The sequence below is a fragment of the Euleptes europaea genome, chromosome 14 (assembly GCF_029931775.1).
Source record: "Euleptes europaea isolate rEulEur1 chromosome 14, rEulEur1.hap1, whole genome shotgun sequence".
In the NCBI taxonomy this organism is placed as follows: Eukaryota; Metazoa; Chordata; class Lepidosauria; order Squamata; family Sphaerodactylidae; genus Euleptes; species Euleptes europaea.
Window position 1 is genome coordinate 45556196 of NC_079325.1, and position 17642 is coordinate 45573837.

The 17642-nt window shown below is 44.1% G+C and overlaps 1 protein-coding gene across 1 annotated transcript in view; it reads left to right on the forward strand.

Moving 5' to 3' along the window:
* The window catches only part of PAPPA (pappalysin 1), a 328178-nt gene that overhangs the window by 262183 nt on the left and 48353 nt on the right, over positions 1-17642 (forward strand). The window contains exons 18-19 of the mRNA XM_056860765.1: positions 42-189; positions 6702-6808. Of these exons, the coding sequence (XP_056716743.1) occupies positions 42-189; positions 6702-6808 (255 nt within the window). The remainder of the gene's footprint in view (positions 1-41; positions 190-6701; positions 6809-17642) is intronic.

Here is a 17642-nt window from a genome sequence, read left to right on the forward strand (position 1 = left end):
CTTTGCAGCCCTAAGCCTGCTTTCTTCTCCCCTCTTTCCAGGGTCCCGGGAACAACGTGATCCACTGCCGGAAGGATGGCACCTGGAGCGGCTCCTTCCACCTCTGCAGGGGGATGCAGGGCCATTGCTCCCTTCCCAGCCAGTTGAACAGCGGGATCAAGCTGCAGTGTCTGGAAGGGTACAGCATAGGTATGGCAACCGATGAGCTAAACCATGGTTTATGATGCCAGGGGAAAGGGCGAGGAGCCCTTGAGCCGGCCTTCCTCGGTCGGCTCTCCTTTGAAAACAAAAGGGACAATTAATCCCTTTTTAAAAGGCCAGTCAGGCTTTCAAATGCCAGACCTCTGGATAATGTACGGTGCCCTCCTGCACTCCAACGACAGCTGAGCTTTCTTGCGGTCCTTGGCGACAGCCCCGAGCAAGGTTAAACAGCAAGATGACAGCTCAAGGGGAAAAACCGGAAGAGCCCTGCTGGATCAGGCCAGACTTCCAGCTTGTACCGCAGTCTGTTCCCAGCAGAGGTCAGCCGGTTGGTTCTGGGAAGGCCACCCGCAGGGTCCAAAGCAAGTAGCCCTTCTGTGCTAAGGCTCCTTTGAATCCACCCACCTCAAACAAGCAGAAGTCTTCAGTCACTGGGCGGCCCACGGCCAACCACTTTTCACCCAACCTATGTCACAATAGAAAAGAGCAAGAGTCCAGTAATACCTTAGACTAACAACATTTCTGCCAGGGCGTGAGCTTTCGTGAGCCACAGCTCACTTCTTCAGATACAGCTAGAATGGGAGTCCATCTATCCTTAAGTAGAGAAGAGTGAATTAGACACACAATGGCAATATAAATGTCAAAAGCAAGTAAATGACATTAGTAGGCATGATTGGATTAGGTGTGATTGGATTAGGACATGGACAGAGGGGTAGTAGGCGTGGAGAAATTAGCATTGATAATAAGACAGGAATCCCAGATCTCTATTCAATCCAGGAAAATGCATAGTTATGAGCTTCATTATTAGTTGTAATTCAGCAGTCTCTCTTTCTAATCTCCCTTTGTGGGAGAGCTGTTTTGTTTTGAAGATGCAATGTATGCTCCCCTCATCCCCAAAGAGGAAAGGCAGGCTACAAATGGGATAGATATGCAAGGCACAGTTGCACCCACTTTTGACTGTTTCTGGGTACCGATTGTGAACATCTATTTCTGGCCACAGAGAGCTTCTGTATTTCTTTTCTATTGCAAATCTAAGGGTGTTTTCACAAGTGATGCTAAGAAGACCTTTTACTCTGGAATGCCTCAGCTTGTTTCAGGCCTTGTTTTCAGAGAAAGGATGTTGATTCTTTCTATACTGGGGGAGGCAGCACAGTGAAAAAGAGACATGAACACATGAAGCTGCCCTATACTGAATCAGACCTTCGGTCCATCAAAGTCAGTATTGTCTAATCAGACCGGCAGCAGCTCTCCAGGGTCTCAGGCAGAGGTCTTTCACATCACCTACTTGCCTAGTCCCTTTAACTGGAGATGCTGGGGATTGAACCTGGGACCTTCTGCATGCCAAGCAGATGCTCTACCACTGAGCCACAGACAACTCCTCCCACTTTTGTTAAACACCCCCCCCCAATAGTATTTTGAGATACACTGCCTCTGAATCTGGAGGTACCATTTGGCCATCATGGCTAACATTAACTGATGGCATCGAATGGACCATCATTAATGGACCTTCATTAATGAGTCCAGTCCCTTTTTAAAGCCATCTAAGCTAGAGGCTTTCACTATGTCTCACTTGCAGTGAATCCCCCAAGTTACTTCCACATTGTGTGAAATGGTCTTTTGTCTATCTTGAAGCTCCCATCCAGCAGATACATTTGGTGCCGCCCTGTTTTTGTATTATGAGTGAGGGGCTTCTCTCTCCTCGCAACGCATGTTTTTATAAACTTCTATAACCTCATTCTTTTATAGACCTTTCTAAAGTAGAACCGCCACCCTACTCTTTAGCCTTTCCTTATAGTGCAGATGCTCCAACCCTTTGATCATTTCAGTTGCCTTTTTTCCTGCATATTTTCCACCTCTACAGTAGCCCTGTTCACATACAATCCATGTACCATGCACACTTGATTTTTCATTATACATTGCATTTAGCAATTGTTATGTTATGTTCCACACACGTATAGTACAACGTGTGATTTAAACCCCACACTTATCCTTGGTGTTATTTGTAAAGTGAACATGCATGGGTTTTTTTGTTTGTTTTTTTACAAACAGATGTACGCATATATGTTCACTATAGCATATAAACAGGGCTACTATCCTTTTTTTGATTTGGGGTGACCAGAGTCCCCCCCCCCTTACCCAGAGTTATCCTCCAAATCAACATGTATTATTTTTACTTGAGTATACTAAGGTTTTGGCATACCCTGGATAGATGACAGTTGCGGTACCCGTGTCGCGGGCTGTCGGTTACCAAGTCAGCAGAGTTGCATTGTGGGTAGAGCTCCAGCAGAAGGGGAAGGGGCTTCTACCTTCCACACTCTTCTCTCCTTCACTGTCCTTTTGAACTCCCGTATTCCCCTCTCGATCTGCTCCCTCATTATAGGCTAACTATTGTGAAAAACCGGGAGTTGCATGGCTCCTGTCCCAAGGGGGGGGGGCGAGGAACGCGACCTGGATGAGCTCACCGCTCTGTAATGATGCCAATTATGGATCGTATATCAAAACAATTCAGGTCCGCTCCTCTGCTGAAGTGCAAATTGCACCGCTGGCGAGCAACGAGACGGCGGCAGCATCCTTTTGCCTGACGATGTGTTTTTCCCCCTGGAGACGAGGTGACCTTTAAGATACCTAGCAAGGGTTGTTGCACGGGGTAATTTTCTTTCGGGCCTTGTTTTTCAGAGAAAGGATGCTGATGCTTTCTGTAGAGGGGGAGGCAGAGCAGGGAAAATAATCAGTCGTAACTTTGCCCCGGACAAGATGGTGTTGCCATTAGCTGTTCCGCTTCCCTCCCCTCCACCCCAGACAAGTTCTGACCTGTAAAGATGGGGGGGGGGGGGAATCTTGCAGAATCGTACCGAAAGTCCATCTTCCCTAACATCCAGTTTTGCATAATGGTCCATTTGATGCCAACAAGCAGGACGTGATGCCTGTTGTTTTCCCCACAGGAACTGCTTTTTCAGAGGTATGCTTCCCTGTGAATGGAGGCTGCAATTGGCTATCATGGCTAAGGTCATAGAATCAGCATTGCTGACAGATGGCCATTTAGCCTCTTCTTAAAAACCTCCAGGAAAGGAGAGCTTACCACCTCCTGAGGAAGCCTGTTCCACTGAGGAACTGCTCTAAGGAGTTTTTTTCATGGCACCGGTTTCTGTCCTGAGCCAGCGTGGTACCGGTTTACTGTTAGAAAATTCTTCCTAATTTCTACACGGAAACTCATTTAATTTCAACCCACTGGTTCTGGTCCGACCTTCCAGGGCAACAGAAAACAACTCGGCACCATCCTCTATATGACAGTCCTTCAAGTGCTTGAAGATGGTTATCATATCACCTCTCGGTCTTCTCTTCTTCAGGCTAAACATACCCAGCTCCTTCAACCTTTCCTCATAGGACTTGGTCCCCAGACCCCACCACCACCACCATGTTTGTTGCTCTCCTTTGGACATGTTCCAGCTTGTCTACATCCTTCTTAATTTGCGGTGCCCCAAACTGAACACAATCATCTAAAACAAGTTATATCTTATACACTGTGGCAAAGCCTGTGAGGTTCTTTACCATGCAGGGTTTTAAAATGAGCCCTTTTAAGTCTAGGTTTGGTCAAATTGTGATATGTTGTGTATTTGTGCCGTAGCTTCACTGCATCAAGTGTTCCCTTCTGCATTTTTCTGATGACTCTCAATGTATTTCTGTGAAGCTTGTTTCTATGGATGTGCACTTCTGGATATGTATTTTGTGCATACTCTGTACATATGGTAATATATGCTTCCATAATAACATGTATCCAAATGAATTATCCACCCCCCACCCCCCCAAAAAAAATCTGGCATACATCCATAGAAAAGAAGCCAAAAGGATACACATCCAGTTCTTCAGCATGGACATCTCAGATTGGAACAGCATTTTCCAGGGAGAATTCCTAGCAGAGAAGAATTCAGAAGCATCCTTAGCCGGATCTGAGCCCTGCATGCTATCCCACAGATTGAAAGAGCATTTCAGTGCCTTGTGTGCGCTGTTTTTATCTAGCCATAGAGCCTGCTGCTTTGCGGGTTTCTCAGAGCAACTTTGGGCTGGGGAAATCTGAACAGGTTTCCGGGGGCCCGTTTCTGGCCTTCTCCAGCGAGACAGGAAACGGCTAGTAACAAGGCGTAGATGCTTGCAAGCGAAACCATCATTTATTCTTCCTGATGTCCGCTCTCTGTAAGATCCCTACCCTTTCCCTATTAAGACGAGCATTTGGCAGTAATATATCGAAGCTCTTGGAAGACACAACTCTAAGCCCCCGGGGGGTGTTGCAGCACGGCCTTGCGCCCCCCCTGGGAAATCCGTTCTCGCAATGGCACAGCTGCGAGGACCATGTCATTAAGGAGCTCTGAACTCCAATCAGCGTTGGAAACAAGAAAGGGGAGGTGGGGGTGGAGAAAGGGGAGAGAGCAGATACTTCTGGCTCATAACTAATCCTCGCATGGTGCTTGCAGTGACACCAGTGGATTGTTATAGCCACCATAGTGTACAGTTTCCCTGTTATTCTTGCACAGTTGAATCACATGGACAAATTGGATTTTCTTTTTTTAAAAAAATTTAAAATTATTTTAATAAAACACGTACAATCTTCATACAACACACACTCCTCATACTTCATAACAAGATCCTCCTCAAATAATCAATAGAGTGGTCCTAATACATTCTTTGTCATCTAATATTATTCTTTAAATCTGCACAAATGCTTACTTCTTTAAACGGATGTATCAACAATTATTCTCCAGCCTATATTTGTTCTAAATTATTTATCTCATTTAAAATTAAGTTGATTTAAAATATCAATACCAGCAGTCATGCTGTCATTAAACCCAGATATTACTTCATATCACTTCTACTATCTAATATTGTATCTATTGATAACAACCTGTACATCAGTCTCTAATGATAATTGAAACATATATGAATATATGTGTGTGTGTGTGTGTTTTTGTTAGTAAGAAAAGAATTATCTAACATTTTTATAATAACAGTTTTCTATCTACACCTCTACACATATATGACAAAATTGAATTTTATGTTGCGGTAACGACGAGGTGGAGGGAGGCTTGACTTTCCAGAGATTGTGTGTGTGTATGTGTGTTTGTGTGTTAAGGGGGTGCTGACACAAATTGCAACCAATTCCATGAATGTACGATGGCATAATGTTATGAATTTTATGGGCAGTATATTATAGACAGCTGTTGCTCATTCACTTCCACAAGATGGGAAACACAAAATTGGCAGTGGGGAAAAGTAGGAGTAGATGGATGGATGGATGTGTCCATGGACGAATTTTCGTTCTTACCAAGAACGAAGGATTTTGAAACAGATACATTTGGGCCTGTGCCTCTGAGCCTTTTGGCCTTGCTGCCAGCCTTAATGTGCAAAGAGGGCCACACAGTTGAAACCTGCACATTATTCTCTCCTGGTTTTGGAGGCAGCATTTTGCATCTTATGGTATCCCTTCCAGTATGGGTGAGCCAGAGAGATGAACAGATTTCCTTTCTGTCATTCCTTTATTGTTCTCTGACATACGTTCCACTTCTCCTGAACCATTGTATAACTTTGGGAATGTCTAAAATTAATTTAGAAATTGGAGCATACACAATACACTGTGCCAATTCCTTTTGTTCACTTGCATCTTCTCCCCCCCACAACCACACCGATTACCAGCGTGGTGTAGTGGTTAAGAGCAGTGGTTTGGAGCAGTGGACTGTGATCTGGAGAACCGGGTTTGATTCCCCACTCCATCACATGAACGGTGGAGGCTAATCTGATGAACTGGGTTTGTTTCCTCACTCCTACACATGAAGCTAGCTGTGTGACCTTGTCTAGTCACACTCTCTCAGAACACCTACCTCACAGGGTGCCTGTTGTGGGGAGGGGAAGGGACGGTGATTGTTAGCCAGTTTAATTCTTCCTTAAATGGTAAAGAAAGTCGGCGTATAAAAAACAACTCTTCTTCTTCTACCATTGTTTGTGTGGGCATTAATGTGATTCTGTCTATGCTCGCATCAACATTCTTTTTATGTGGTGTTTTACTACAAATACACCAGTGCACGCGTGCATTAATGAAACACGGCACAAAAAGAATCATGACACAGCCACATGTATGATCGCCTCCAGGGAAGGGTTTGATCAGTTTGCCCTTGGTAGATGTTGTGGAGTGGGTGGGTGGGTGGGGGGAAGACAGGACAAAAAATGAACTTAAGGAATTAACACTGCAGGAATTTACATGTGCATAGAGCACCCTAAAAATATCCAGAGGGATAGGAATTAAACAATGGAGGGTACTCAGTGCATTGGAAATAAGACCAGGTAATTCAGATCTCCAAAATTCAGGAAGCAGCCTGGACAAGGAGAGTCCTGGACGTATCTCTAGCAAGCCATACCCTGTCTCGGTTTGGCAGAGAGGTGTCTGAAATGAATTGGTCGATGTTTAATCTCTCGGTCTCTCTCTTTCTCTCTCTCTCTCATTTGCTATGAAGGGGCTGAGTGCATCACCTCATGCCCGGACAATCACGAGCCCGTCCTGTTGCGTGCCAATGAGACATTGCAAGACATCCGGCACTGGATGAACCCCCCGAGAGTGAAGGTAAATGGCCAGAGTGTACATGATTCAGTGCTCAGACAATTGAACTTGGAGCGACATCACAGCCTTCCTTGCTCAAAGAGCCGTTGGGTAGCTTTAGAAAGTTGGTGTACACATTTGGACATGTGTTTTTTTTTCCTTCTGTAAAATGAGTGTTTCTGGCCGTTTCTATTGCTTCATCAGTCCCTCTTCAAATCCATTTTGTATTTCTTGGTATCCTGACTGGAACCTTTGCAAAATGCCTTAAGAAAGGACTTGAACTTGTCACAAGAAATTCTGATGAAGCACTGGAAAAAGCTGTCTTCCTCTTCCTCCCTGAACACGGAGATAGCTTGAACATACCAGAACATACATACCTGTGTACCCTCATTCTGCACCTGGAAAACAACAATAATTCAGAATAATAATTCAGAAGTGTGTCATATGAGACTGTACAAAAGATTTATACTTACCTTTTGTTTATAGTTTGTGATTTGTTTGTTTCACATTGTTTAATACAGTTTTGTAATGTGTTACAATAGTTTGGACATACCGTTCCTTCTGTGTTAAGTTTTGGATAACATATTTACACACACAGAGGTGTCTTTTTGTATATTGCTTATGCTAAACTGGCATTTACACTGCTGCAAGGACACTTACTGGGGGCACAGGGGCTGACTTTAGCCCCCTGAACCCTTTCACTCCAGGAATGCTCCCTTTTGCCAGTGCAAACTTGTGCCAGCAAAAAGGGTGGCACAGCCCCATGAAACCCTATGGAGTAGTTTCACGGGGTTTTGGGGGGAAAATAGTACTTTCGGCTTACTGCACCCACCAGCAACCCACTCAGGAGGCAGGGCAGCTGCACCATCCGCAGGCCCTTCGCAACCCCCACCCACTTAAGATTGGGCTGTTACTTAATTAATTAATGAGGGACTTGTACTGTAGAGACATGAGATCCGTCTTGGTCATGAAGTTCACTGGGTAACTTGGGGCCTCGTATTTTTGCTGAGCCTAACCTACTTTACAGGTAGGGTTGCCAGATTCCTCTTCACCATCATTGGGACGTTTTTGGGGCAGAGCCTGAGGAGGGCGTGGTTTGGGGAGGGACTTCAATGCCATAGAGTCCAATGGCTAAAGTGGCCATTTTCTGCAGGGGAACTGATCTCTATCAGCTGGAGATCATTTGTAATAGCAGGAGATCTCCAGCCACCTGAAGGTTGGCAACCCTGTTTACAGGTTTGTCCTGAGGATTAAACAGTGTGGCCCCCAGGTACCCCACTCTGAGTCTGATGTAGGATAAAGTTGATCTTAATAATATATCAAACCTACCTTCAATCGAGAGCTTGGGGTGCTTGATTCACCAGTCCCCTACTATTCCTTCTCCTGCACTGTGGCTAGGGTTGCCAGCTCCTGGTTGGGAAATGCCTGGAGATTTTTGGGGTGGAGCCAGAGGAGGGCAGGGTTTGGGGAGGGACCAATGCCATAGAGTCTGATTGCCAAAGCAGCCATTCTCTCCAGGGCAGCTGATCTCTATCAGCTGGAGATCTGTTGTAATAGCAAGAGATCTCCAGCTAGTACCGGGAGGTCGGCTACCTAACTGTGGCCCTCTAGCCTTTCTTTGGGTTGCTGGGTTTGTCAGAGATGTTTTGCTACTGATCTGCCAGCCTACTTGTAGATTGTCCTAGTTTCTTGAGGAAAAAACGTCTTCAGCTTTTATTATTGGATACAATAGATAATTTAACTAATAGAGTTGCCAGATTTGCTTTGGTAGCAATTAAAATAAGGCAGAGCTGGATGAAATCTATGCAATAGCTGAGGAAGCATGAGATCTTTATTTTCCAGAACCTTTCAGACTAGTTTTATAACTAATCTTATGAATATATATGACTGGATTATTTTTGTAATGTTCGTGTCATTGTAAGCACTGTAATTTTAGCCACTTTTTCTCTACGTGTTTAACTATTTATCAAGTAATTCTGCAATCCTATTTTATTTGATGGTCTATGACCATATACTAAATTTGATTTGTAATAGCAAGAGATCTTCAGCTAGTACCTGGAGGTTGGCTACCCTAACTGTGGCCTTTCTTTGGGCTGCTGGGTTTGTCTGAGATGTTTTGCCGCTGATCTGCCTGCTGAGTGGGGGGGCGGGTATAAGCACCCAACCCCTGACTTACATCTGGAATGTTCATAAACCATAGCCATTGGGGCAACTTTTGGGGAGAGAACAAAGTTGCGGGGAGGGAAGAATATCAGTGGCCTGCAAGAATAACACCCTCTCCTCCCCTCTTTCTAGGCCCCTCTGTCACTCTTAGCTTGTCTCCACTCACTTCTTAGCCAAGCCCAAACCAGCACATAAAAAAACCTCCCTTATCTCTATATTAGGGGCTGTTTCTCACCCTCTCTTTCCTGAACTGTAGGCTTTCAAGTGTTTTTATAATTCACTGTGAAATAAAAACCCCAGCTTGAAAGAGCAAGGCTTGGCCTCCCCCATGTCGTCCTCCTTTATTGATGCCGTTTCTTGGAGGGAGCTGTAATGGGTTTTATACCTGCGTATCCCTGGAGGGCTCATTAGGTAGCCAGGGGGGAAATAACTTGGTAGTAAAAGAGAATGGCAGGCAGCGTTGGGGGTGGCCAGAGGGGAAGATGATGTGTTCCAGGAATATGTAGCAGGGGACACACACACACACACACAAATATACACAAAGTGTGAGTAACAAGGACAGATCTGCAGAAATTTGCGATCAGATGAGGGCTGCCACAAAGACTTGCTCATTTTGATACTCTCGAAAGTAGCAGGTCCTACGCAGATAACTAAATGTAAGGATCATTTTGAATTTTTCGTACTTGCTGTTTTGGCTCAAGAGTCCCCGTTTCAGTTCTCCCTGGTGCAAACGGAGGGATTTTTTAAAAATTGTGCGGTTTTGTGCTTCTGCACATGTAATTTTTCTAAATTGTTTCTGCATCAGTAAATCAGCGTTATTTGTGATGTGTGTATTGTAAACATCCATGACGTGGATTGTAATATAAAGACCATATAGACTGCATATTAAGAAACATATACCATACAAATAAAACCAAGGAACCAAGAGTGACAACTGGAACTGCTGACAAAAAATATGCACAAATGTAAAAAGTAACAGAACACGGAATATTCAGTCATCCCTAAAGCAAACTATTGGAAAATATGCATTATTTCAGTTCTGCTCACTATCCCCTTTTCCCGTCTGGCTACTGCTTCTTCCCTCCTCCATCTCCTGTCTGTGCCCTCAATGAATTTAACTTCATTTACGCAGTTAGTTCAGTTCGACATGGCAACCCACTTGATCATTGTGAACAAGTGTCCTGAGAGCTCACTACACATGGACAAGAACTTTGTATCACCTGTGCAGTGGGAGTTTTGTGCGGGCAGACCCTTTTTCTGCTTATGAACACATGAAGCTGCCTTATACTGAATCAGACCCTTGGTCCATCGAAGTCAGTATTGTCTACTCAGACTGGCAGCGGCTGTCAGGGTCTCAGGCAGAGATTTTTCACATCACCCACTTGAATAGTGCCTTTAACTGGAGATGTTGGGGGTTGAATCTGGGATCTTCTGCATGCCAAGCAGATGCTCTACCACTGAGCCACAGCCCCTCCTCTAAGCTCTCCAGGGTCTCAGGCAGAGGTCTTTCACATCACCTACTTGCCTAGTCCCTTTAACTGGAGATGCCAAAGATTGAACCTGGGACCTTATCCATGCCAAACAGATGCTTTCCCACTGAGCCATAGCCCCTCCCCTGGTCACAGGGTGCAAAGGAAAGCAGCTTTAGCCTTTTCCCCTCATGCCTTCCAACTGCCCCGTGGGGCAGATATTGGTTGTATTGCAAAAGTTCATGTAGTGGCCATGTGATGTGCCAAGGGAAACATCCAGAAGTAGTTTGAGGACATGAAAACAGTGTGTGGTGAAGGCTGGGGATTTACCTATAGGAGACACAAGATACAGCTAAGGTTGGAGGGTCTCCTGACCCAACTTGCAGACCTATGTACCATCAGGGGATTCACCTTGAAGAGTGGTCCCTCACTAGGTTCAGCTCCAAGCACTGCAAGGGGGGGAAGGAAGAGCTTCAGCCTTCCCTTCCACGCCATTTTCACCAAACAGGCCATGGGGATCCCACTTCAGGCGAAAACGCCATCTTCTCTGCCTTCTCTGCCTCCCCCAACCTCTGTGCAGGGAACATAGTCCCCAACGCACTGGGATGCAGAAGTAGATCTCCCTTAGTAGATCAGAGAGAATATATGCAGGGACAGCCATAAGGGAGATATTTAAGATGGGGGCGGCTGCATTTATGACTACATCTGGGAGACATCCCAGGCACACATGTAACATAGAGAATGGCAGGGACAACCATAAGGGAGATATTCAAGACATCAAGTCAAGTCAAGTTTGTTGATATGGTCTATTTGACCAGCCAGAAGTTAGTACATCAAATTATCTAACTTAATAAAACTGTAAAACTGATACAAATTACAAAAATGGATAAAAATCTGGTATTGATAAAATATAAAATATTAGTGCACAACACAAAAGTAGGCTCACCATCTTAACATTACTAAAAGTATAAAATAATTTAACAGGTTTTTTCCCACCCTATTTTTGCGTATTTTAATTGCGATGGCACAAAATTTGGCAGTGGGGAGCGAAAGATGAAGAAACTCCCCCATCAGAAGCTGCTTAGACAGGAACTCAACCGACTTGTCTGAGAATCCTCTGATCAGGGGAGCAATAAGCCTAATACGGGCCCCATGATAAAATGGGCAGCTGAACAATACATGTTCGGATATTCAAGACGATAAATTTCGAAGCAGCTAAAATGTGCCAGGGAGCAGGTAGAGTCCAGGTACCCAACAGGGATCTGAACATCTTTCAGCCTGCTGTGGAGCATCAGCAGCCAGAAATGGGTGGAAGTCTTTGTACTCTCCTCACCCAGCAGCTAGGATTCTCTTCCTAGGCCGCTCGCTGAGTGTTACACACGACACTGCCCTTCGGCTTTTACGCTACCTTTTACCACTTTGCAAAATCCTCCCTTCCTTTGAATTAGAAACAGGTTGCTTGAATTTGGACCAAGTTTTTGCTCCCAGGAGGTTTGCCAACTCTTACGCTTGGCTTTGCAGTTGCTATTATTACTATGTTGCTGAATAAATGTTATTCAGTAGTTATTATTAATATCTCTTTGGCTACATAACAACAGTAGCGACGGTTTTGATTTCAGGGCACAAAGTTTTTCAAAGTCTCACATCTGTGTGATCCTTACAACAGCTCAGGAGGCAATTTAGGCTTTGAATCATCCACGCTCAGTGAAGTTGTGCGTCCATGGGGGTGGTCTCCTACTTCCTAAACACCATGCACTTTAAATTGCCCTCTAGGAAGTGTATATTCATAAAGCTGGAAATGTTTGGAGATCCTGCACTGTGTCTTGATCATCTGCATCTAAATTCTTCTAGCCAGCATGGTGTAGTGGTTAGGAGCGGTGGACTCAAATCTGGAGAACCCAGTTTGATTCCCCACTCCTCCACATGAGCAGCTGGCTCTAATCTGGTGAACTGGGTTTGATTCACTGCTCCTTCACATGAAACCTGCTGGGTGGCCTTGGGCCGGTCACAGTTCTCCCCGAGATAAGCTGTTCCCAGGAAGATAGACCACACACTCCCACAGCTGCAGAAAACAGGATGAGCGAAACTGTACACAGACATTCAAAGGCATGAGAACCAAGGACTTGACGTGTGGCCAGAACCTGGCCTGGCTCATGTCAAGAGCCTTTGCTTCAGCTAAAAGGCAAAGGCCTGACATGAACTCTCTCAGTCCCAACTACCTCTTCAAATACTACAGATAGACTCACTGTCCCTCACATTCTACCATGTTGCACAAATCCACTCACACAATCCACAATGTTCCATGAACAGAGAAAATGCAGAGAAAATGTCCTCTGTGTTCCGAGACCTCTTAGGGGAGGTTCAGGTTCAACCCCTTGCATCTCCAGTTAAAGGAACCAGGCAAGTAGGTGATGTGAAAGACCTCTATCTAAGAACTTGGAGAGCTGCTGCCAGTCTGAGTAGACAATACTGACTTTGATGGACCAAGGGTCTGATTCATGTGTTCATGTGAGATGGGGAATGAAAGAGAGGACTTCTGTGGGAGGGCAAATCTACGAACAAAATAAATAAATAAAACATAACAATCACAGCTTATAGTTACAAAACACCACCAATAATTCTATCTAATTACATATAATATGAATTCCAGAACAACATAATTCTGTATGAAATACTTATACTAAGACAATCATTAATCTCATCCAATTGTATGTGGCCCAAATGGTTTTTTACCATAGAAATCAGGGAATTCCTACAGTGTTGTGAGATCACTTCTAGAGATAACTGGAAGCGACATCGCAATGTCACTCCCACTCCCCTTTTTGCTCTTGTTGAAGAAAAGAGCCAAGGTAGCAGCCCTAGTGCAAATGAAGTCATTAATTCCAGAGACATATTCCAGAGGGAATGTGGATCTATTAGAGCAAACCGAGAAAGGAATGTTGTGCCACCTTAAAAATGAACAGGTTAATTGTGGTACACACTTTCATAGAGCTTATTTCATTAGGTGCCTTGAATCCTCATGCAGCAGAAATGGATATATAAAGGCAGGGAAATTGTGAACAGTGTGGTTAAAAAGTCACAGAATGCAGTAAATTCACTCTGAGAGATTTCTTTGCAAAACTCGGGAGTACAAGATTGGCACGGTGACCATTCACAACAACTCTAAGCCATTCACAACAACTCTGGTGAATACAATGACATCTTCTGTTCGATTTGAATCCAGGAATTCTGTATGCTACATTCAATCTTTGAAGTGTTGCAAAACTAATTTTTGTTTATAAGGAAGGTGTTTATAACACCCATTCAATCCCTTGCCATGAATTAATAATATCATATAGCTAAAGTTAAAGAAAGAAAAAACAGCATTATATCCCAGGAAACTGTAGGTTATTTTCCACGAACCCATGTGGTACCATTTATGAAGGAAGGATGGAAATTATATCTTCCTTGGGGTGACAAAATACCTTGACCCAGTCCTGCAACAACATAGGAAGATGCCTTCTAGTTGACTCAAACCCGAGCTTCTAGCCTGCTGTCGTCTACTCTGACTCCCAAGTACCAGGCAGGGAAAGGCATTTAGCTGGAGACACCAGGGATTAAATCCAGGACCCCACACTGCAAAGGAGGTGCTCCATCACTGAGCCATGCTCCTCTGATCCTCGAGAGAATAGGTATGCATCATGACTAGCATCCATTTTGACTAGTAGCCATGAATATCCCTCTCTTCCATGAACATGTTCACTCTTAAAGCCTTCCAAGTTGGCAGCCATCACCACATCCTGGAGCAGGGAGTTCCACAATTTAACTATGTGTTGTGTGAAGAAATACTTCATTTGATCTGTTTTGAGTCTCTCACCCTCCAGCTTCAGCAGATGACCTCGCGTTCTAGTATTATAGGAGAGGGAGAAAAACTTTTATACCATGCCAAACTTGTTTATTTTGACATTTTGTTTTAAATTTAAAATTTGACATTTTTTTAAGTCTCTTTTATAACATGCCAGTCTTGTTTATTTTGACATTTTGTTTTTTAAAAGTCTTCTATTTATTTTTCCATATTTACTTTCAGTAAATAGAGCCCACGAAAAAATTGCCTTCCTGGTAGTGGACCTGGTTGCGGCGTTGACCTTGAAATTTCCAGAGAGCTGTCAAGTCCTCATCGGTAGCATTCTTGACACTGCCATGAGGCCTCTGGGCCTTGTGGTCTCCCTCACTCATGGGATAAACAGCCTAAATCCCTTCTCCAGCCCGGACCAGTTTCACCCTTATTCCTTTCCTTTTCCTTTGCACACAGACCAGTCCTGTTGCAAGACAGGTGGAGCAATCTGGCTTGAGTAATAGTGGAAAATCCTAGCGCATCGGAAAGATAAACAGCCCTGTGCAGATAGTATAAAAGTCCTTTTGCTAGCACATGCCAGGTAAGCCTCCAATGACAGAAACTGTAAAAACACACCAAGGTTCCCCTGCAGACAGGTTAAATTAGTCCTCAAATCAGCAGGGGGAAAGGGTACGGCGCTCCATGTATTTTGTATGTGAAGCCCTCCTCCGCTTCTTGCGACAGCCTGGGACATTTCAGCACATGCTAAAGAAATGCTGTGGTTGTGTTGTGGGGTAATTTGCCTAAGAGAACAATTCAGCGACTGCTCCCAGTATGGAAGCAGAACTTTGGCAGAACTACTAATTTCAGAAGGAGGGCACCGAAATGCGGGGTTGGGAAATAGTCACTCCAGTTGGCCAAATCTTTAACCTTGGTTTGGTTCTAGTTAAGCTGGGATATGCCCTGACCTGGATGGCCAGGCTAGCCTGATCTCGTCAGATCTCAGAAGCTAAGCAGGGTCGGCCCTGGTTAGTATTTGGGAGGGAAACTACCAAGGAATACCACGGTTGCTGCACAGAGGAAGGCACTGGCAAACCACCTCTGTTAGTCTCTTGCCATGAAAATCCCAAAAGGGATCGCCATAAGTCAGCTGCGACTTGATGGCACTTTACACACACACAAGCTGGGATATACTTTTATGGATAGGAAGAAATACCAAACAAGATTTCTCTGGATTCCCACTCTTCCAATGCCTCAGCAGGAGCATTGCCAAACAAACTAGAAGGAACAATGGTCGTTTATGCATGGGAGTTTTACCTGAGGTTCGTTGCTTGCTGGACCCACACTTTCCTGTTGGGAATCTATGCACCAGCAGTCTCCAACTTTAAACAAGTTTCCACCCCTTTAAATGCTGCTTTGTAATTGGTTTACTTTGTGGAGCTTACTGTGAAAGAAAATTCCTCCCCCTAAAAACCAATTGCTGCATAAAAAAGCATTTTAAGAACAAAAAAACGGAGCTATCTGAAAGGGGGAGGGATCCAAACCTTGTTTTTGAAAAGCCTTTCTTCTGCTCAGAAAGCGGACAAAGGAAGCAGGAAGCATTTGAATCTCTGCCTCTTTACACGCTGCTTGGTAATTGGCTGTGAGACAAACCAAGCTTGGGTGTCCTGCGCTCTGCCTTATGTGTGGGGATTACACCCAGGCTGAGCTCAGGGGAGAGGGAAGAATCAGGTTAACAGAGGAATGGGAAGTCCTGGGATTTGCAAGGGCTGGCAGCGAAGTCATCTCTAATTGATGGAAAACTCATGCCTACCTCCAAGGAAATGACCAATGTTATTTTCTTCAGGCAGGCATTCTTTTCATTCTGTCACATGACTAAAGGAAGGAGAGAGAAAAGCTAAAGGAGCGTCTTTGATACTTTGACAGTTTTACAGATTTTTAGATCACCGGTTGAAATGCCCTTTGGGTGCCCATGACAGAGTCAAAAGAACAGCCGCAAAATAGTCCCATGGTCTTAACAGAGAAGAATCTTATTATTTCTTAGGGCTTATCTACGCATTACAAAGTTCACATGTTTGTTGGAGAAGAACACAAGGACTTTATATCGGGGTGTGATGGGAGTTTTCTTTCCCCCCACCCCCCCACACACACGCAGACTGTGACTTTTCTGTTTGCAACCAAAACAGGACGGGAGAAAGCAGCAGTCGCTTCTCCCCACCACTGTTTTTCCATTGCTGTTTTTTCCATTCCTGCAGAGCTGCCATGGGCTCTGTTGAAAAACTTATGTATAGCAATTTAAGTAAGTCGCTTAATTTTAATAATGGAGACGACAGCAGCTCCACCAGGAGATGTCCAAATGTGAAAACAGCTGTGGGAAGAGGCTACCTGTTCTGGTTGCAAGTGGAAAAGACGTGGTGTTTGTGGGAGGCAGAAAAATCCCATCACACATCTGGTGCAAAGTCCTTGAGTTCTTTTCTAACAAACACGAGGAGTTTGTAATGTGTAGATAAGCACTTAGTTCTTATGTCTATATCTTGCCATCCCTCAGAAGGGTTTTGGCGTCACAACAATCCTCTGAAGAAGTCCCATCAGATTTGCCATGTTAGTCTGTTGTAGTAGTAAAATTATACAGGAGTCCAGTAATACCTTAAAGGTTAACTATGGCCATTTATCCAGGGTCAATTTTGATGCTCGCTCAAAGCTCTTTTTTTAAATGCGACCTTTGAAATGCCTCTTCATGGTCCCGATGCAAAAGGAGAAATTCTACACACACACACACACACACACACACACACACACACTCACTCACCTGCTCCTTTTATCCTTCGTTTGCATAGTCATTGGCAATGGTCGTTTGCATATCTAAGCCGGGTTTGTGATTTTTCATGATTCCTTCAGTAAATGCTTCAGTGCGGGGGCGGAGCAAATACAAAAGGTCACATTAAAGGGGCTCTTAAGAAATGCAAAGCAGGTATGTGCTGGCTTCGCAGTCACTTCCTGAATGATGGTTCAGCATGAAGATAAGCAATAATAATATAATATTAATAATAAAGAGAGAATAAAAAGAAAAAATCATTTTAAAAATAAAAACAGACATAACAAATCTCATTTACATAATTTTCTCCAGTCACTCCTCTCTGTCATAGAAAATGGATTAGATCTTAAAAAACTTCATATACCCCCAAGTAAAAAATTAAGTTGATATTATTTTTCTTCTACCCCCCCTTTCCCATATTAAGAGTCAAATTAGTATTCTTCCGGCTTTCTTAACCCTGAATATGCAAGGCTTTTCAGTCTGGAACGCTCTGCTAATTGCCAAGCATAAATGGCCTATGTATTCCAACACAAGCTTTTGTGAATCAATTTCTATGGCACATAGGTGGGATATACATGTGTGTGCTAAGTGCCATCA